Raw genomic sequence first — 20159 nt, forward strand, 5'->3', positions numbered from 1 at the left:
CGGCTATCGGTTCTGAAGGGGGCCCCTTTGTCCCGCGCCCAGCGGCACTTCTTGCCTTATGAAGCTTTGTACACCCACATGCATTACTAGTTGGCCTCTTACAAATGCAAAAGGCCTTCTTCGAGTGGACGCTAAGCAGGGACCCCATCTTTTTATCGCTGGCGACCCACAGCAAGGGGCCTCAAGCCGGAAGAGAAGTCCTCGGGTGTTCTGCTTGGCCAGGCTTATTTAAGAAGCTCAGGGCCGTTTTCAGGGCACAGTTACCCACAGAGCACCAGCAAGAATAGGAACAGCAACGGCAGCAGCAAGCCTTCAGGGACGGCGGCCCCTCTATTGTATATTGTAATTCCCGCTTGCATCCACCTGAACGGCTTTACATGAGGCCCCCAGTAGCCTCTGGAGGAGGTGGTCCAGGGCCTCCGGGGCCCCAGGTCCCCTCCTTGGCAGCTGCAGTAGCAGCTGCTGGGCCGCAGCCGACCGCTTCCTCACCAGGGGCACCCCATTTGCCGTCCAGTGCGTCTTCAAGCGGCCGCTTATCTTTTGGGTCTCCCCATATTGTCATCTCTGCCTCTCCTTCGCCGAACTCTTCTCCCTCTCTCTCCGCCTTGCCCAACCCCTCAAACGCAGGCAGCGCAGGGGCACCAAGCGCATGCAGCTCCCCGTTGCCTCCACAACACAGGCCAGGAGCTCCTTCTGTGGGAAGGCCTTTGCAAGACTCTTCGAGAGAAACAAAAGGGTCATTTCCCGGGGCGCCATCAGGGCCCCAACAGGAGGGTAGGGGGCTCTCCGATGGAGGATCGCTGGCTGCATATAAAGTACCCCTCTACAAAGATGGGTCTCTTGGTGAGGGCCTGTGGATAGTTGCGGGGGCCCTTCCAGCCACTGTGGCTGCCAGGGGGACCCTTCTCAAGTCGGTTCGCAAGCTCGTAGAGGGCACGCGGAGGGCTAAGGGGGGCCCCAGAGGGGGCCCCCAAGCCCTCGCCGCAGCCAAGGCTGATGCCCTTATGAGAAGACTTGATGCTCTCGCTGCACAAGAAGGGTAAGTCCCACGAGGATGGCCTGGAGTTTAGTCTCGGGCGAATTGCAGTGCTTGAAACTTCGGCTGTGGCCTAGGGTTCACTCACGTCTCAGGCTTACGCCTTCGGTTTTACAACTGAGCTCTCAGAAGTGAACTCTGCTGCGGTTTAGAGTTTGGGGTATATGCACTGAGGCTCACAGCCTGTAATGGAGGGCTTTTTTGCGGCCGCAGGGATGCACCGAAGCGCTCAAGAGCCCCCCGCAAGTCCGCAGCATCTGCTGCTGCTGCTGCTGCCACTCAGTCGCCGCAGCCGTCTGAGGGGGCATCCTCAGGGACTTCTGCCTCATCCGCAGCTGCAGGAGAAGATAATCGCTCAGGCGGGGGAGGAGGTGCCCAACAGGGTCGCAAGGATTTGGGTGCCCTTGACTTTTCTTTGGAGGCCTCAGAGTCTTTTGAGGAGCCCTTGCTGTTTTCCGTACCTCGCTTGGCTCCCTTGCAGAGGCAAATGCGGAAAGAGGAAGCCCAACCCAGCTTCAACTCCCAAGTTAGGCATGCACTTACAGCGGTGAGCTAGCGACAAACAGAAATGGCTAGCCACCAGCAAGGTTAGGTAGCTACAGACATGGCTAATTAGCTGCTGGCCAGGCTAGCTAGCGACAGGCAGCCTGATATATGCCCAAAAAGACGGAAAGACGCATGTGCAGTTGGATAGGAAGAGCTATTCCTGGCTATCCAGAGAAAAGACAGGCTAGCGAGGCACATGAAGGCTTCCTTTGCTATCTGTGGGCTCTTTGCTGCCTACATGGTCTCTAGCTTTCCAGCTGCAGCTGCGGATAGATTCTTAGCCTGCTCTTGATTGGTCATTTGGCTAGGTCGAGGGGCTTAGTTTGCTGCCTGGTAGGAAAGGAGCCGTGCAAGAACATCGCTCTTTTGCTTATTCAAGCTGCTGCTGTTGTTGCTGCTGCGGTTTTCTCTGCTGTTGCTTCTGCAGCAACTATGTCAGTCGGCGATGTGTCTCTTCGGGTCTGCGGACTCTCTCTTGGAGGAGCAGTCTAACCCCTGTTGGTCGAGGTCCCTCACTCCCGAAAGCCGCGGTGTGTGGCCCTCTGCCTCTTTCGACTTTCCTGGTTTCGTTTTATTGAACACAACCTTCACATAAATGTGCTGTGGGTCATCGCGAGGGTTTCCAGGGAATGGGAGCCATTTGCGCTTCAGGTATGGTGGGTTAGGTGTTTTCTGTTCTGTGTGCAGCAGCAGAGGTGCAGCGCCTCCTCAGTCGCTGTCTGTTCATGACGGGTCCCCCGACTTTTCTTCTTGAGCCTCCAAAGTCCCAAGAATGGGAGGACCCCCTAGCCTCACCAGAAACCACTCCTGCCCTGCCTGGGGAGGCTTCCCGTGTTCCACTCTCTGTTCTTCTCCAACAGGAACCCTTCAGGTCCAGGCTGAGAGAAGATGTATATCTGTCGGTCGGTTCTAGCTCGGAGAACCAGCAGCATCAGCAGCCGCAGCACAAGAAGCAGCAGCAGTCTCAAACACAGCAGCAGCAGCAGCAGCAAGTAAAGCCTGCAGGCAGCACTTCAGCTGCTGGCGACGGCAACAAAGGCGCAGTAGAGGGAGAGGCTTGCGAGAAGAAGACGGAAGCCACGGCCGCCTCGCCCGCTTCAGAAAGCCCCGCAAAGCCCGACACACAGCCGACTGCCTATGAGGCCCTCTCAAACTGGTGCTCCTCAGACGAAGACGAAATGGGGGGCGGCTTGCCGTTTGGGGAGGCGGACAGTTACGCTGCGCTATATGCCCACCGTGGATTTTTCTCCTGGAGCCCCCCCACAGCCAGAGACCCTCTGGGCTTGGGCTTGGGGGCCTCGAAATTGCGCAGCGGGGGCTCTCCTGGGGAGCCGTCTGGCTTGGAGGAGCATATGGATTTGCTGCTGGCTGCGCCTGAAGAACTGTCTGTTGCTGCTGCTGGTGACTGGCTGAGGAGGGCCCTGCGAGCCAGGAGACGCAGAGAGAGGCGACAGATGGCCCTCAGGGCCCTCACGCTAGACAGAGCAGCGGCAGCTGCTGAGGGACCGTCTGTTGCAGCAGCGCTGCAGCAACTCAGACCCCATGAGGTCATCGAGCTCAAGAGACTGCGCCAGATGCTGCAGCAGCAGCGCGCAATGGAAACTGCCAGGAAAAGGCACAGGCTGGCGGAGGCAGAGCAACAGCAGCAACAACGTCAGCATCAACAGAAGCAAGTGCGGCAACAACAGCAACAAGAACAGCAACACCAGTCTCAGCCTGAAGAGCAAGCCAAGCAACAGGAGCAAGCTCAGCAGTGGAAGGTCCCTGATGAAGAAGCACAGGTTCAGCAGCGGCACGTGGACCTCCAGATTCGGCAGCAGATGCAGCAACAACAGCTTCAACAGCAGCAGCAAGAGCAGAGCTCTCCTCAAGGCAAAAACCACCTTCAGCAACAGAAGCATCGCATCCAGCAAGAAGAAAAACAGCAACCTCAGCGTCCGCTACACCTGCAGCAGCAGGCACAACAGCAGCACACGTCTCAGCAAAATGCCTCGCAGCACCAGTTTAAGCAGCAGCAGATACAGCAGCAGCAGCTGCAACAGCAGCAAATACAACCGCAGCAACTGCACCAGCAGCAGGTGAAACAGCAGCAGATGCAGCAGCAGCAACAACAGCAGCAACTGCAGCAGCAGGTGCAGCAACAGCAGCTGCAGCAGCAGGTGCAGCAACAGCAACTGCAGCAGCAGGTGCAGCAACAGCAGCTGCAGCAGCAGGTGCAGCAACAGCAACTGCAGCATCAGGTGCAGCAACAGCAGCAGCAGCAGCAGGTGCAGCAACAGCAACTGCAGCATCAGGTGCAGCAACAGCAGCTGCAGCAGCCGGTGCAGCAACAGCAGCTGCAGCAGCAGGCACAGAAACAGCAACTACAGCAGCAGCAGCAACAACAAAATAAGCTGCAGCAGCAGGTGCAGCAGCAGCAGTTGCAGCAGCAGCAGCAGCAACAGCAGCTGCAGCAGCAGCAGTTGCAGCAGCAGCAGCTGCAGCAGCAGCAGTTGCAGCAGCAGCGGATGCAGCAGCAGCAGTTGCAACAGCAGCAGGTGCAGCAACAGCAGTTGCAGCAGCAGCGGATGCAACAGCAGCAGTTGCAACAGCAGCAGATGCAGCAGCAGCAGATGCAGCAGCAAGAGGTGCAACAGCAGCAACAGCAGATGCAGCATCAGCAGATGCAGCAACAGCAGCTGCTTTTACAGCAGCAAATTGCGCGGCAGAATGCACAACAACCGCAGCACCATTCACCGCAACAGCAACTACTGCAAGCGCCGCAGCATCAACCAAGCCAGCAGGAGCAACATCTTTCGGAGCAGCACGATCAACAACGGCAGCAGCAACTGCAGATCCATTCACACCAACAGCACTTCATGCAGCGCGAAGAGCACTTGATGCACCACCAGCAACAGCTCTCGCAGCAGCAGCAGCAGCAGCTCGTGCAGCATCTGCTGCAGCAGCCGCCGCAACAGCAACTGCAGCAATAGCAGCTGCTTTTGGAGCAGCAACTAGAGCAATTGCAGAGAATACGTAGTAGTTCAAATGGCATTGGCAGAAGCAGCTGAAGCGGCAGAAGCCGTAGCAGTCGCAGCTGCAAAGAGATTTTGCCCGTAGGGTGGGCAGGAGGGGCAAGACAGTGGCCACATGACCTTCAGAATACGCGAGGGAAAGAGCAACAGCCGCGCGTCTCCCCTGCTGCTGGATCTGCACTGGATAACGCTTTGGTGGCAGCAGCAACAGCTGGGCCTGCAGCTGCAGCAGCAAACAAGGCATGGTTACTGCACTGCTATTTCAGCAGGTGCATATCTGGAGGGAACCGTAGCTGTCCGTAAGGTGCTCTTGTGCGCTGTGCATAGCTAATCAGCTGGATACAAAGCCAGTTAGGTAATGACTGGCAAGCATGTCGCCGGTGGTTTTGCTGCTCATTTTATTTTCAGATGTTTCTGTTTTATGTTCACTGTCTCTATATTTGCTTTTTCTTCGACGGGACAACAAATAGACGTGAGCTGACGCTGGTAAGGTGCCAGCTTCGTAGGTATTTTGGGCTCCAATTTTTCGGGCCCTTCCCGCAGCCCCCGCCTCCCCTAGAGGCCTCTGCATGCACAGCGGCTCTCTTTGTTCAGGAGCTTTGCTAGCATGCATTAGCTGAAAGGCAGACGGGACAGAGGCAAGCCAGCTGCCCCGCCATCTCTCCCCAGAATTGCGCGCTGCCCTGGGCCCTGTAGGATCCTATAGTGTTTGCTAAGAAGTGAGTATTCTTCTAAGGGGCCTCTCTGATGGTCACCAGCGCCTACGCGTTTCAAAAGAGATGTGTCCTGCCCCGGCCTCAAGGCTAGAGCAGCAGCAAGCTCCGAACGACTGCAATCTGAAGACCAATAAGAAGCATCTATTTGCTATGTGCCAAACTAAGGAGGCTCCAAGAGGGCCTCTCTAAAGGGTTTTTCGCTGCCCTCATTAGCGTCCTTAAAAACTCACTGTCAGCTTATTGACAGACATGTGACTGAACTATAGGGAGTAGCACTGAACTGCAGGGTGTGCAGCACAGATGTCCAGGCTCTGAGGGCTCTTCACTCTGTAAGCTCCAAGCTCGCCATACCTTCCGTGGCCCACAGAGAAGACACAAACAGCTTTCTCGTAGACTGCTTTCCACACTAGTGAATTTGTTATTCAGTCGAGCAGCGTGTTGTTCAAAAGAATGAATTTAATCAGTTTTAGCTAAAGAGTTCGCTTTCCCTCAATGCCGCAGGTGGTAGTGCAGGTGTACAGGCACGCACAGACGGAGCCCCTTGTTCCGGGCACCAGCTTGCAGGCACCACTTCCGTGCAACAGCCCTAGCTTCTAGAACGCCGCTGCCAGCAATCTTCCCCTCTGCGATCAAGTAGGCTTAGCAGGCCCCTTCCCTAGCCTTCTAGCGAGCATACTCTTGTTTGCAGCCAGAGGGCCAAGGGGTCTAGCTCTCGCGGAGCCATCTGATCTCCACGAAAGTAGAAACAGATTCATGTAGCCTTTCCAGGCCACTTCCGAAGCCCCCAGCTACCGCCCATCAAAGGCCCCTCAATTGTCATAGAAACGGGTGGAGCTCTTCATGGTGGACGAGATACTGCAGGGGCCCCCGAGTAGCGGTTCCTCTGCTTTCCAGTCCCCATTGGGCTGCAATGTATACGCTGGGGCCCCTTCTCCCATCGATTTCATGAGTTGAACTGAAGGGCCGTCGTACTTGGCCCACGCTGCCTTTCCCGCGCGGGTACGGTAAGGTCCTTTTTCATCTCGTCTGGGGCTGCCAATAAGGGTCGGGGAGCTCCCACTGCCGTCCTTTTTACCTTTGGGGGCGTTGAAGGACCCCGAAGACCCACAAAAAAGCCAGAAACCAATGGCCCCCAGGCAGGCAACGAGAGAAAACACCAGCAAGGGAGGAGCTGCCATCTCGCTAAACCCTGGGGCTGCTTCTTCTCCATCATCGTCCAGCCCAGTTGTTACTCTCTGGGATGTCCGCACACCCGAGCTGTTAAGCACCACTAGCAGCCTCGACCCGCCAGAAGGGTTTTCAATTACCACTTCGGTGCGCACAGGGGCTCTCCAATTCAAGATAATTGCCTGCCTGCTGGCGTCTGCTGCATCACCTGCAGCAACAGCAGCTGCTGCGCTGCCTTCAAGGCTTGGGCTGAGACGCAGTGTAAGCAGGGGACCCTGGCGGTGCATCTCGAGAGCAAAGGAGTTGTCAGATATCCGCACCGTCGGCACATTTACGCCCAAAACAGGGAACACGTGCAGCTCCAATGGCCACTTGCTGCTGGCGCCGCTGCTGCTGCTGCTGCTGCTGACCGAGGGAATGGCCACAAGACGACCGCCGCTGCTACTGGCCACAGCTTTGAAAGCCAGTTTCTGCACTGCCGGCTTTATGCGAATCGTGGCGTCTACGGACGGGTCGGTAGTAACAAATTGCCCTGGGTAATCTTCGTTCTCTAATAGCCGAAGAGGAATAGCGATCGGCCAGCGCACACAGTGGGTCCAGAACACTTCCTGCTGATGCTGCTGTTGCCGCTGCTGCTCCTGCCGTAGGGCTAGAGCCGAGGACGGGCCGCTAAGTGAAACCAGCAGCGCCACAGGCCTGATTTCTGCCCCGACCTGATCTGCAGAACCATCTTGCTGCTGGTTTTTAATTCTAACTTGGTGCAGTGCCTCGCACTGTGCAGTGGCAGCTGGCAAGGTAGTTGAGTCAAGCCTCGCCATCTTTTCCGAAGTGTACGTCCACCGCGTAGCCTCTCTCTGCTGCAGCACACGCTGCACTTCCTGGACGCTTAAGCGCTGCCTCTCCCTCACAATGCACAGAGGCTCCGCCGAGGGGCTCCAGCCAACTGGAGCCCCTGATGGCCTCTCAATAACGGGCCTCGACAGACCTTCTACTGTGTACAGACGGGACAGGAGGCGGTCCGATAGCCGACAGTGGACAGACAGCCGGGAATGAAATGCTGGAGACACAAATGGGGTGTCCTGCCATTCTCGCTTCTGCTGTTCGTGATAATGGCGTGTGGCGATTCCTCCTACAGCGGTAAGGGCTTGCATGCGGAAAAAGAGAAATAAAGAACCCCCTGTATTCCCTGTAAGGCAGCGCGGCAGCTCCAAGTTCTCGGCGTCGACCCACTGCTGCTGCTGCTGCTTCTCCTGCTGCTGCCAAACAGACTCCCCAGCATCACACGAAGCTTGGGCAAGAAGTCTAAATGGCCGGACGAAGCCAGCAGCTGCTGCTGTCGCTGAAACGTTGATGATCTCTGCTGCAGCAGTCGTCGTCCCTTGCTGCACCAGCTGCACCACTGGGGCAGGTCTCGCGGCAACCGCAGCAACTGGGCCTCCAATCCCCGACATGCAATTTGCTAGCCCCATAATAACCAGGGAAGAGGGGTCTGAAGATCTCAAGGTTCCCATCCTGCGGCAACTCTTGCTGCTGCCGCTTCTGATTGACAAGCCTCCAAAGCCATTCTCCCATGAAAGGAAGGCAGCAAGGGGAAAGCTCCAAGAGGGGCAGCAGCTGCCTGCACCTGAAACTCGAGGGCCAAGGAGAACAGATGCTGCGTGCTGGGCCTTTTGCCAGTCCCGCGCCAGGCCCATCCACAGCTGCTGCAGCAGCAGCAGCACGCCATCCACTCTCCACGCAGAAGGAAGTGAATCCAGTGTTGCTGCTTCAACTTCTAAAGAAATGGGCGCTGCTGCTGCTGCCTGCACTGTTCTGCCGACCGCCAGCTGCCTGGACACTGCTGCCGCTGCTGCAGTGGGCAGGTTAGGAATTCTGATGCCGGCTACAACAACAAAGGCTCCCTCTCCCGCCTCTGCTGCAGCTGCTTCGTCAGTAGCGCAGAAGAAAAACGAGTTCGTGGCCCCAACGTCACTTTCTGCTGCTGCTGCTGCTGCAGGGTTTTGGTGCAGTCTAAGGCTGTGCACCTCGACAGCAACCGGAGGCAGCGAGTTGTCTTGAGGCATCTCGTCAGCAGGCATTAGGGCCTCCACAAGAAGGCGCCTCACCTCCGTCGATAAGGGTGTGTGCAATCGGCGCAACAGCGCAGCAGCTGCCTCCTGAGACATGCACGTGGGCGCCCACTCTGCTGCTTCTGCAGCGGCGTCACTTGCTGCTGCTGCTGCTGCTGCTGCCGTTGCTGCCCCCCCTCCTGCGTCGCCGCGTGCGGGGCCTCGCCAGGCGCGCAGCGCGTGAAGTAGCGGCGGAGCCCTGAACGCAACTTGAAAGTGCAGGGCCGCCGAGGGCGGCAGAAGAGCTGGCGGAAGGCGAGCGCCCTGCAGGAGAGGAAGAGACGCACCTGGCAAAACGGCGAGCGGAGGCGGTTCCAGCAGGCCGTCAGTGATGTCCACACATGTGCGATAGGCAGCCCCCGGCCGCCCCCGTTGTTGCGCGTCTCTGCCGCTTTCCGCCGCCGCCCAATATACCCACACAGCAGCGCAGCCCCGCTGCAGCCCCTTTACGCGCACAGCAGGGGGCCCCAGGGGCCCATCTGGTCCCGTCACTACAGACGCCGAAACCACAGAGGGGTGAGACGACAGAACATCGAGCCTAAACAACGTCAGCGACAAACAGCAAGCAGCAAATTCGCACTGCAACGAAGAAGTGAAAGGAAAAAGGCACAGGAAGGAAGCAGCCGGCAATGAATATTCAGCGGCAAAGATACCAAGACAAAACCCATATAGCAAGACGCAGCAACACTGTTGAACAGAATAAAAAGAGCTAGATCAAGCGCCACATGGAGCAGGATTTGTTTGACCCCTGCAGTTGACTGACAGGATTGAAGATGGGGTGGCAATGATACGTCCTCTTTGATCTCTCAAAATCACTGTGAAGTCTTCTGTTTCTCCAGCTTGGAGGAGATGGGGGAAGCCAGCTACTTGCAGTGTCTGCACTTCGGCCGTCTCCACAGCCACCAAAGCGCTGTTGCTGTTAGTGCGGCTGCTAATGCCGCTGGTGCTAGTGGACCACTGGTCATTCCCCGCAGAACTGCTCTCAGAGGAGAGCCTTAAGATTCCCTGTTGTCCTCGCAAAGGAGACGCTATGAAGCCTTTGGAGCCCGACAAAATGAACACTGCAGAATTTGCCGCTGCTGCTGCTGCAGCTGCTCTTGGCGACCACTCGCAGCAGTCGGCAGCCAAGCCTTCGCAGCATGCTGCTGCTGCTGCAGTCGCTGCTGCTGCTGCTTCTGTTTCCTTGCTGTTGCCCGCCATTGCCGCTGCAGCGGCGCAACAGGCCTCGCGAGCCTCTTGCTCTGTGGTAGCCACGGGACCTTCGCCCTTCGTTCCCGCAACTGCTGCTGCTGGTGCTGGCTGTTCGTGCTGCAGCTGCTGGACGCTGCAACTTGGCAGCAGGTAGACAGCGTCAGTCGCCAGCAGCGGAGCCAAGACAGGTGCAGCAAGGAAAGGCGAGAGCGAGGAGATGAATCCGCTGAAGCCCCCAGCCGCACGTGGGGCCAACAGAGCCGGCAAAGGGGACGGCAGTACGCGCACTCGCAGCTGCAGTAACAGCCAGAAAAAAACTATAGATGGCAACGGTGAGCAGCCATGCTAAGTTGCAAACACACAAGTCTTTGGAGCCAATGAGAGACGGAGAGAAAGGAATCGACAACAATAGCACGAAAGGAAAACGAAGATCCCAAGTAAGCAGGCGAAAAGGGGTCGGACAAAGAGTTGCAAGCATGCACGAGAAAAAGCCTCCTAATACGGAAAAGCAGAAACAGATTAAAGGGGAGCACAAGGCGACAGAGCTGTCCAGCGAGACAATCAGAAGAAAAAGGCTGTACCTCAGGTGCAGTGACGGACGCAACAACTCGACCTCGCCTGGAGCAAGTCACTGCAAGGCCTATCAGCGCCTCGCCTGCCCCGACTCCCAGTAAATAGACCTCAGACAGGCCGCGGGACTGCAGCCGTCTTTGCCCCTTCAAGCCCCTCCAAGATAGTGCCCCCTCAAGCTCCTCTCGAGCCCCTCCTGGTGCAGCCGGGAGTCTTGCTGCTGCTGCTGAATGGGGGGCGGGAGCTCCATCAGGCGCATCAAAAGGGGACAGCAGAAGCACCCCAGAGCCGCTACGCACCTCCCAGGTGTATACGCAGTGGACTGCCTCTGCGGGCGGCAGTGAGGCGAGTGCACCTGAACAGCAGCAAACGGCGGGCACAGCAGCAAAACCATCAGAAAAACAGCAGCAGTAGCAGCAGCGCGTTAGTGTAGCAAGCAGCAGGTACAAGGAGTTGACCGGCAATTAGGTGCTGAGAGCCAATGCTGGGAGCTGCTGTGAGCCAGAAGCTCGCAGTGGCGCCGTCATGTTCTTTAGATTCTTTCTTAACGAATTTTGGAGTCTCAGCTATTGGCTCAAGTGTCTCCTCTATCTCTGTCTGCCGCAAATTGTTTGGCCTTCGATATGTCTCTTAGCCCCTTTCTGCATATTTGTCCCTTTCTTTCTTCTTTGTGGCTATTATCCCATCTTTGTTTGCTTCTCCTATAATGGCAGTCCGTCTCTGCTTGTCTCCACTCCATTGTCTCTACGCATCTTTATCTGTCTGCCTCTTCTGCGTTCCTCGTGCGTCTCTGCTGCATCTCTCGCTCGTTTTGCCACAAACGCCCCCCAATTCTGCCAGGGCCACCTCACCGAATTCTCTCTGCCTTTTTTCCTCTTCGCCCTCAGCAAGTCGAAAGACCTCCAATGGCCCCGAAGGCATCAGCAAATGAGGCGGGCTGAACGGTCGGCCCTGGTCATCAGCTAACGCTGCATGCAGTCGCGCCGCGTGCTCTGCGTATACTGTAATGGAGCCTTGATCTTCAACCCCTGCTGCTGCTGCTGCTGCTGCTGCGGCACGGCCGTAGCCCATACGCGCGGCCTGAGAAGGCAGCGCCGCTTGATGCATCTCCCTCACTTGCCTCTGGGAGCCGCTCCTCCTGCTTTTCGGGTGTGCATACACCCCGTGCTGGATTGTCACTGAGCTTGGAAGCGCCACCACGACTCGCATGCTTGCTTCTGCCACTGTCCTTCCTGCTTCCCCGTGCTGCAGCACAGCAGAAACTCGCGTCTCACCCTCTTCCCCCGTTAGCAGCAAACCTGCAAATGTTCCGGAGAGCCGTGCCACGCCTTCGTTTTCTACTGTGAACCGTTTTCTGTGGCCTCCCTGGCTGCTCGCGTTGCTGCTTGTGCTTCTGCTGCCGCTGCTGCTGCTGCTAGGGTCTGCTTCCAGATGAGCCTCCTCCGGACCTCCATGCAGCGTCAGCTCAAACGAATGGCCTCCCGGTAGAAGCACCAACTCCGGTGGATTCAGCTCAAGTGGCGGATGAATGCGTACCGTCAGCCGCGTTGACACTATCGCTGCTGCTGCAGCTGCATGTGGGGAATCCGAGAGAGCCTCTGCATGCAGCACGAAAGATCCGCGAATATCTGTGGCGGCAAGGAAGAAGTGGAAGCAGTCAGAGTCCGCAGCTGGCAGAGCAGACAACGAACTCCAGCCCTCAGGAGCTCCGAAGTCTGCGGCTCCCTCAGCAGATCCTGCCGCTGCAGCTGAGCCATATGATGCTACTGCTAGAGGGGAACTGATATCCCCTTCCTCCGATAAGTAAGGCGCCAGTGGCTCTCCGCGGCCAAACAGGCCATATGTGTCGGCCGCTTGCTGCTGCTCCTCCTGCTGCTGTGGGCTGGCACGCGGCTGCTTTTGTGACGCTACTGGCTTGAGGAACACCCTGCCCCTCCCGCCCACTCTGCTGCTGCCGCTGCTGCTGCTTGTGCTGCTGCCATCGTCTGCTGCTGTGGCGACGACGGAGAGGCGCATGGCTGCAAAGAAGCGGGGGTCTATTGGCAGTTCGTCGTCGCCCGTAGCCTCCACTCTGAGCCCGTATATCTTCCCAGCCTCAATTTCTGTCAACGTTTGCTGCTGCTGCTGCTGCTGCGAGGCAGGGCAGAAAGAACCCCCCTCTTCTTTTGCCCACGTTTCTGCGCTTGACGCAGCACTTCCTGTCACAGGCCACCCTCTTTCCAGGTTTGTCGAAATGGCCGACGGCAGCAGCACCAGGCGCAGCGAGCGCAGGCGCACAAACTGCAGCTCCGCAACTAGCTGAGGCCCATTACTGCTGCTCGTGCTGATAGTGCTGCTGCTGGAGGGGTTTCTTGGTCTCCAGGGGCTGAGAAGCCTTTGATCCCACGCCTCGAGGTGAAGTAACGGCAGCCGCTGCTGCTGCTGCTGCAAAAGTGGGTCCGTTTCACGAGAAGCTGCGAAGAAGGGAGGAGGAACAAATATTTCTCGCGAGCTCAGGGGACAACTACGCGTAAAGGGATTGGCAGAAAAGGAAAAGGGGACAGGCAACGGCAGAGCAGACACGTCCTCCTGGGATGCAGCCAGCCCAACGCATGCAGCATCAGTCGCTATCTGCGAGTCGCCCGCTGCTCTTCTTGCTGCTGCTGCTGCTGCTGCTGCAGAGTCTCCCGCCTGCGCCAACGCGTACCGCGTCGACGCCTCGGCCGTCGAAAGACACAGCAGGAGAGGAGCATGCGGAGACGTGAGCAGCTCTCCGTGTGCAAGAGCAGCAGCAGGTGTTGTTGGTTTTTCTGAGCTGTGCAGGCGCAGCATGCGTATTGCCTCTGTGTCTGGACTGCCAAACTGCAGCACCATACGGGACGCCACCCCAGGAAGCAGCGGAAGCCGCACCGTCTGGAAATTTTCCTGCTGCTGCTCATTGCCTTGTGCTGCTGGTTGGCCTGGAGCTTGTGCTGCTCCGGAGGCAATGAGGGGCGCGGGGAATGGCAGAAGCCTAAGCGGGGGAGACATAAACAGCAGCAGCCGGTCCCGCAGCTCTCCCTTTTCCCAGAGGGGTAGCAGCTGTTGTTCCCGCTCTGCTGCTGCAGCTGCCCTCCACTCCCCAAGCGAACTCTGTAGCAGCTGCAGCTGCTGCCTGCCGAGGGCGGCCTCTAAGAAGGCTGGAGCACCTTTTGGGGGTTCAACTGTGGCTTGTAGAGCAAAAGCACCGCAGCAAAGAGACGGCAACACCGTTAGCAATGCCACGGAGTAGCCGTTGCCTGCTGTTGCTGCCGCTGCTGCTGCTCGAGGCAGCACTTGCAGCATTGGAAGATTCGCCTGGTTTGGCTGCTGGTTGTGCTGTCCGTGGTGTGGAGTGGCCGGCGTCAGTGACCAACGCGTGGGCAGACTAGCAAGGCCGTGCAAAGGCCTCAAGGCGGAGTCATAGGCAAAGAGAGCAAAGGCGTGTTCAGCTCCACACTGAACATAAAGCCCTTCCTCAGACCCCTGAAGCCCGTCGACGCCCTCTGCATCCCAGCTACTCGACACGGTTGTTGTTTTGGCAGCAGCCAAAGTAGCAGAAGCCACAGGCAGGCCCCCAAGGGCCTCCATCAATGTGCCCTTACTCGCCCTATCTGCATACGACCCGTAGGGCACCGCAGCAGCGCGAGATAGAGACGGCAAAGGCCGCACCTCGATGAGCTCCGGATAGGCACAAGATATCAACAAGGAGGTGACCTCCTCGCGGTGGGAACTGCGTCGACAAGCAAAAACAGAAGCGTAGGTTTCTGCTGAATTGTGCAAGCCAACAAGCACGAGTTTGCACAGGACTGAAGCAGTAGCAACAGCTGGCGTTTCAGCAGCCACAAACGCTGCAGCAGCATAAGCCACGGAGCCTAGAGCCAACGCTTCAGCTGCAGCAAAACAAATGTTGAAGAATGGCGAAGAAGGGCTTAGCAATAGCAAAACAACTCATTGCAGCCAGCAACAACTAAGGAGCCGCCATAGCAGGAGCTATTTTGTTTCTGGCCTCGCCACAGGAGCAGCAACAGCAGCAGCAGAGAGTTCAAACAATAACAGCAGCAGCAACGAAGGCGGCAGCCACAGCAAATGCTCACGTGACTTGTGGGTCCTTGGGAGCGTAAGAGCTTTTAATCTGAACAGAAACTGGAGAGCGGCTGGGGCGAAGACAAACAAAGCGCTGCACAGCGCCGCTGCCCTCCGGTAGAATAGCCACGGATGCTGCCTCATCGTCAGTCTCGCTGTCGTCTGCTGCTGTTGCCGCTGGCACTTCTGCAGAACTGTGAGAAAGTGCAGTAGCAGTGACGCTATGTCTGTACGCCTCTGGGCGAGGTGGAGGCCCTTCCTTGAGAAACACTGTGATATGTCCGCCTACCGTCAACGTAATCTCTCCTGCCACACCCCGAAGGCTGCCAGTGCTGCTGCTGTTGATTGCAGCAATTGGTGCGCCATAGAGCAAAAGGTCTGCAGAGTCACCAGCGGGAGGAGCTGGAGCGTGGAGGTCAAGCTGCTGCAGCAGCGCCGTGGCTAGCGCCCCTCCCAGTGCTGTGGTGCTGCTGCTGTTGGGGTCCTGGGTGAGGCGCTGCAGCAAAGGCGCTGTCCTGCTGCTGCTGAGGCGCACGGGAGGAGGCAGAGGCAATGCAACGGAGCTCATCGAGGCCCACAACTCCACGGGGAGGTAAACATCAACTCGAGCCGAAGCTTGCAGCCTCTGCTGGTGCTGCTGTTGCGGCACAGTGGCTGTAACTCGAGAAGAGCCCTTTCGAAGTCCCCTCAAGGAGACAATGCCGCAAGTGAACGGGATAGCACCACCAGCCTGCAGCAGCAATAGCACGCGAAAGAAGTAGCTAAGAAAAGAGAAACAAATTATATTCGGCTGGAGCCATCGCAGCGAGACACGCACAGAGATTCCTCATGGAAAGGCGTCAGCTCTCACCGCACATGCATTAGCAGCAGCACACACCGCAGCACCACCACCAACGGCAGTAGCAAGATACGCAGCAGCAGCAACAGCCCGGAATCTGCAGCGTTCGCTTTGGGCTTGGTGACTCACACGAGTGGTAATGGCAACAGCAGACCCCTCGACAGCAAAGCGGGCGTCGGGGCAGCTCGCAAGCTGACTGCGGTGAACCCAGAAAGGATGAAGCACATCGGTCTCAGTCCCTGCTGCTGCACCGGAGGCAGCTTGAAGCCTTTCCTCTATTCCTATTGTTCCCTCTCGCGGCCTCGCAGCAGCATCAGAGGCCAGCAAGTGCTCTCGGGCGTCCTCCACAGTCTGCGGCCACTGACTGTTCGGGACACAGCCCACAGAGTCGCCCTCAGCCAACAGCCATCGGCGAGAGGCCTCGGGGAGGAGCGGCAGGAAATCTGTCAAGTCTGCCAGTGCTATCAAAACCCCCTGAAGAGACAGAGCAGCAGCACGCACGTGCTGGACCCGGTCATGCAGGTGGACGAAAAATACCGCAAGCATAAGTGCAGGCAAACGAGACACCAGAAAGCCATACCAAAGAGAGGCACAAAGTACACAGTCGCACGAATATCACACAGAGTTCTCGCAGTAGCAGGGCAAGAGTCAAGGATAATCTGAAGGGGAGAAGCTCAAAGTCTTGATCCCGAATGCCTGTGGGCGCTTCTTGTGTATTTGCTGACGAACCGTGGCCTCTTCTGCTCTATCTGCCGCTTTAATTGCTGTCTTAATGTCTCCTCTGGCAACTGGCAGCAGCAGATGCTGCATTCTCAGCTCTATGGTCACTGGGGGAGCCACAACGACTGAGAGCAGCACCGCGTTCTGCGGCTGTCTTTTGTCTCTCAGCAGCAAAGTCGCTACCCCTGGGGCGATGCCCTCCACAGTGAAGACTTCCGTAGGATCCACAGGGGCCCCTGCAACCACTAGTCCAGAGGAGGACAGACGACCCGCGCGAGATGGCACAGCATATACCACAGCGCAGATTGACGGGTCCGAAGAAGACAAAACGAACTCTCCTGTGAAGCAGCAGCACACACACACAACTGGTTCTGCCTGGATCTTTACTCTCAGTCTCAGTTCATACGCCGAAGACGCGAGCTCAAAGCCAACGTTGGGGAGCTTGGGAAACCCACAAACGAACACATTCGGAAGGAGAATCGGCTGCATTCAGGATAGACTGAGGGCTTTGAGTTTTGAACTTAGTGACTAATTATTCAAATTTGCGTACCAGATCCTCCCTGCGGCTCTAGGGGGAAGCGCGAGCCAGGCGCGAAGACCAGAGGAGCTGTGAGTCTTCGCATGGGCGCTGAAGGGACCCCCAAGCCCCCTGCTCCTGCAGCTGTGTCAACAGTGTAGTGAGTGCTCAGCAAACGAAACGAAACAGGAGGAACGACGCGCACAGGCAGCGAGATGGACAGGGGCCCCTCTGACATCCAAACAGGCCCCGGAGGGGAGCCCACTTGCAGAAGCGAGACACGCACAGAACCTGATCCTAGGGAATCCGCTCTCAGCAAGGCAAATGCCTGGTACGAGACACACAGACCTCACACCTTGGACCCTAGACAAGGAAGCCCTAAGTCTAAACAACCCTACGCAAGACTATGCAATCTGAAGCCTCCATGGCTAGCATCTAGAGCCCGAAGGCCTCTACAGTGTGCCTAGCACTGAATTGAATGTAGCACCTGCTGGGAAGGCACGGCTTTTTGGAGAGGGCTAAGACCCGTCCCTTCCTGTTCCTCTGCTGGTTTTGAGGCCCCTTCGCAGGTCCAGTGAACCACCGCATTGGACGGCAGCAGCATTCTACGCGGTCCAAGACCATCCTGTGCGTTGACCCCAGGCAGCTGTTGGCTCGAGAGAAGCTCCACCTTGAAAAGATACTCCCGGCCCCGCACCAAGTACAGCATGGGGTCTGTTCCCTCAAGGCCCCTCTCTTCTTTCCCAGCCAAAGACAAGCGCAGGGGGGGCAGGGCTGAGAGCACCGCTTCCTCAGAGCTGCCCATGCCGCTGGCCACAGCCTCCTCAGCAAGAAGAAGCTGGCGCAGCAGCACGGCCTTCTCGACAGCTGCCGCTGCTGCTGTTTTGCGACCGCTGGTCTGGGCGGCAGCTGCTGCAGCTGCCGCTGCGTTCTTCCAGAGAATCTGTGTGGACAAGACCTCGGTGTCTTCATAGAGCAGTCTCAGGGCTGTGGGTAGCAACACAGTGACATCTGCCTGCTGTTTTTCCCCTATGCGCTTATCTAGACAAACCACGAGAGCCCTGCCAGTGAGTAGGTCGGGACCCTCCGTCGCTTGCTGCGGAGAAGCCACTGTCACCACGCCGCCGTCTGTCACCTGCAGCAGTGTAGAGGAGGCAGTAGAGGCCGTTGAGGATAGAGCAGACCCCGAAAGAGAGGAGAAGACCGATATGTCTTCGGCACTCCAGCCGAAATGTGCATTTGGTAAAGACAACGCCTCCTGGCGGCCATCCTCCTGCAGCAGGAGCAGAAACCGAGACATCAGGAATACTGAGTGATACTACCGGCTGCTGGCAGCAGCAGCGGCTTCCAGCAGCAGCCTAAGCAGCTGCAGAAGACAGATAAAGGAGGGCGGAGCCTCCAGAGATTAGCAGAGAGGAGCTAGCAGAAAATACAGTCTTGTATTCACAGGACAAGTAGACCCCATGCCACCATCAGAGACGCAAAGACAGCAGACCCGCAGTAGAAAGACAGGCAGCTCAACCGAGGCAAAAGCCACAGGGTTAGCAGCAGAGCAAAAGAATTCCGGTAGCGGCTGCTGTCATGGCGGCCGCAGCAAATCAAAAGTGGCAGCGGAGAAGCAGCAAACGGAAACAAAGGGCGACAATATATGAAAGCCGACAACAGATCCAGTAAGGAAAAGTGAGACATGAACAAGGGCCCAAAGTGAGACTGCTGCAAAGACCGTGACAAAGAGTGCGAGAAATACAGAGCCAGCATTAGACAGCAAGACAGACAAAAGGTGAGAAGCAAGGTAACAGAAAGTGTCGGGCTCAAGGAGAGCAAATGAGGACGGCCTCCTGCGTACCCAAAGCTTGTGCAGTTTGAGTGCAAAAACAGCTGCGGGGGGCACAAGCAGCGCGGCTGGGCTCAGCGCGACCAACTCGTGCACCAAGAAGGCGACTTCGGCGGGTGGCACGTCTCTGTACTGTTCCATGGCCAGCCGGGCCCGGATGATTGCCCTGCCAGTGCTTTTCCCCCTCAATACGATTGCGTCTGAGCGCCACCGGGGGCCGTTTCGGCGCTGCTGCTCCTGGGCACCCATTTCCTCGACACGGCGGCGAGCGACGGTGCCCGCGACAGCGTCCGTCTCTACTGGCTCAACTACAACGACCTCGTCCTCGCCCTGGACTTCCCAGAGAAAGGGGATGCCCTCGAGGGAGGAGAAGACGTTGCCTTCAGCGTCATAGCCCAGCAGGCTCACGTCCCCTAGCTGGCCGATGGCCAGCCGTTTGTCTCGCGTTGAGAAAGACAAACGCACTATGGGGGCCACTAACACCTGCGCCCGGAACCCTCTTCGAGACGCAGACAAAGCTGAAAAGGCCTCTGATGGGGGCCCAGAGGGCCCTTCAGCGCTGAACTCTTTTTCTGCAGACGCGAAAATCCAAGAAGACGCCCGACGGCCGACCCCCTGGGGCACAGCCTCGACGAGCACTCGCGAGAAACACGAATGCGAACCCCCTGAGCTCGGAGCCCCGGCTGCTGCCCACGAGCCGCCGCTACTCCCATCCAGTCGGCACTGAGCTGCAGGCTGCACAGAGGAGCAGTCGGGGTGCAAGAGGGACAGTACCTGAGGGTTCTGGATAGCCCAGTAGAAGCAGACGTCGCCTCCGCCCGCACTCCCCTTGTGGCCCTCTAATTGCAACTGCGCTCGCACTGCAGGGAACTGTGCAGCGTGAGACGGAGGCACCCACGGCAGCAGCACCTGAGATGGGCCAATGGAAAGACCTTCAGGCAAGCCGATCGCCAATGCCCCCTGAGGCTTGGATAAGCCAACAGAAAGCAGGAGGGGCAGCACCAACGCCGAAAGCCGCATCCCTGAAGCAGCAAAAACTGAAGCGACGCTGCCACCCTCAACGCACTTTCCAAATGCAGCAGTTAACACCGAGGCGAACACACCCAAAAGCTGCAGCCCAGTTTGGCATCGTGTCCGCCGCATTCTGTCTCCTCCATTTGCTGCTGCCCAGCGGGTTTCCATGGTCGCCTGTCGATATGCTGTACCGCTGTGAACCAACTAAAAGAGTCCAGGTCCGTAATCACACATGCTGCAAAGGGCGCGCGCACGACCACGTATGTGACAGCAGCGAAAGGCGAGCCGTGGACCCTTAGATGAAGCGTTGGGCCCCAAAGAAGGAGAAGAGGCCGTTCGAATGCAGTCAAATTTCCGCCCACTTGAAGGGCATTAACGAACCCTCAGAGTGTGGCAGATGACCCCGTCAAAGGAGGGTCTGGCCCTGGGGACACTACCTTGAGTTACAGTGGATCGTCGTTTTCCGAGGTGGAAGGTGCTTCTTTTGTCCATAACATCCCCAATGTGCTGTGTAGAGACAAAGAAAGGTTGCAAATCACAGAAGACGTCATTAGAGATCTCGCCGCTGCTCCCTGAGGGCCTGCACTTTTCGTTGCCTTTCAAAATTGCCTCATTTTGCGCTCACACAAAAACCCCTCACACGGCTATTCCTTATTCTGCCGTATTTGTATGTGCAACATCTCAATAATTTGCAGCTGCTAAGAGGGATCGTCTGCAGCGCTTCTAGATCATGCTAAAATTGCATGCGTCTGTAGGGGGCCACCCCACAACGGGTGGATTACAATTACCACTTTCCTTCATAATG

General features: G+C 57.4%; 2 protein-coding genes across 2 annotated transcripts; one reads left to right on the forward strand and one right to left on the reverse strand.

The window, feature by feature from the left end:
* Positions 1–377: 377 nt before the first annotated feature.
* ENH_00082480 (hypothetical protein, conserved) lies at positions 378–4554 on the forward strand (the record flags this gene model as incomplete). Its single annotated transcript, XM_013583342.1, has 4 exons — positions 378–1039; positions 1250–1583; positions 2010–2112; positions 2270–4554. The coding sequence occupies 4 exons, from the start codon at positions 378–380 to the stop codon at positions 4552–4554; spliced, it is 3384 nt and encodes a 1127-aa protein (XP_013438796.1).
* A 1567-nt stretch (positions 4555–6121) lies between these two features.
* Positions 6122–19522, reverse strand: ENH_00082490 (hypothetical protein, conserved; the record flags this gene model as incomplete). Its single annotated transcript, XM_013583343.1, has 10 exons — positions 6122–9125; positions 9351–10072; positions 10360–10703; positions 11200–14078; positions 14443–15161; positions 15399–15743; positions 15999–16327; positions 16540–16834; positions 16994–17779; positions 18353–19522. 10 exons carry the CDS (start codon positions 19520–19522, stop codon positions 6122–6124), a joined length of 10593 nt encoding a protein of 3530 aa, XP_013438797.1.
* Between the last annotated feature and the right edge of the window lie 637 nt (positions 19523–20159).

The sequence above is a fragment of the Eimeria necatrix genome, genomic scaffold (assembly GCF_000499385.1).
Source record: "Eimeria necatrix Houghton genomic scaffold, Enh_scaff90, whole genome shotgun sequence".
Classification (NCBI taxonomy): domain Eukaryota; phylum Apicomplexa; class Conoidasida; order Eucoccidiorida; family Eimeriidae; genus Eimeria; species Eimeria necatrix.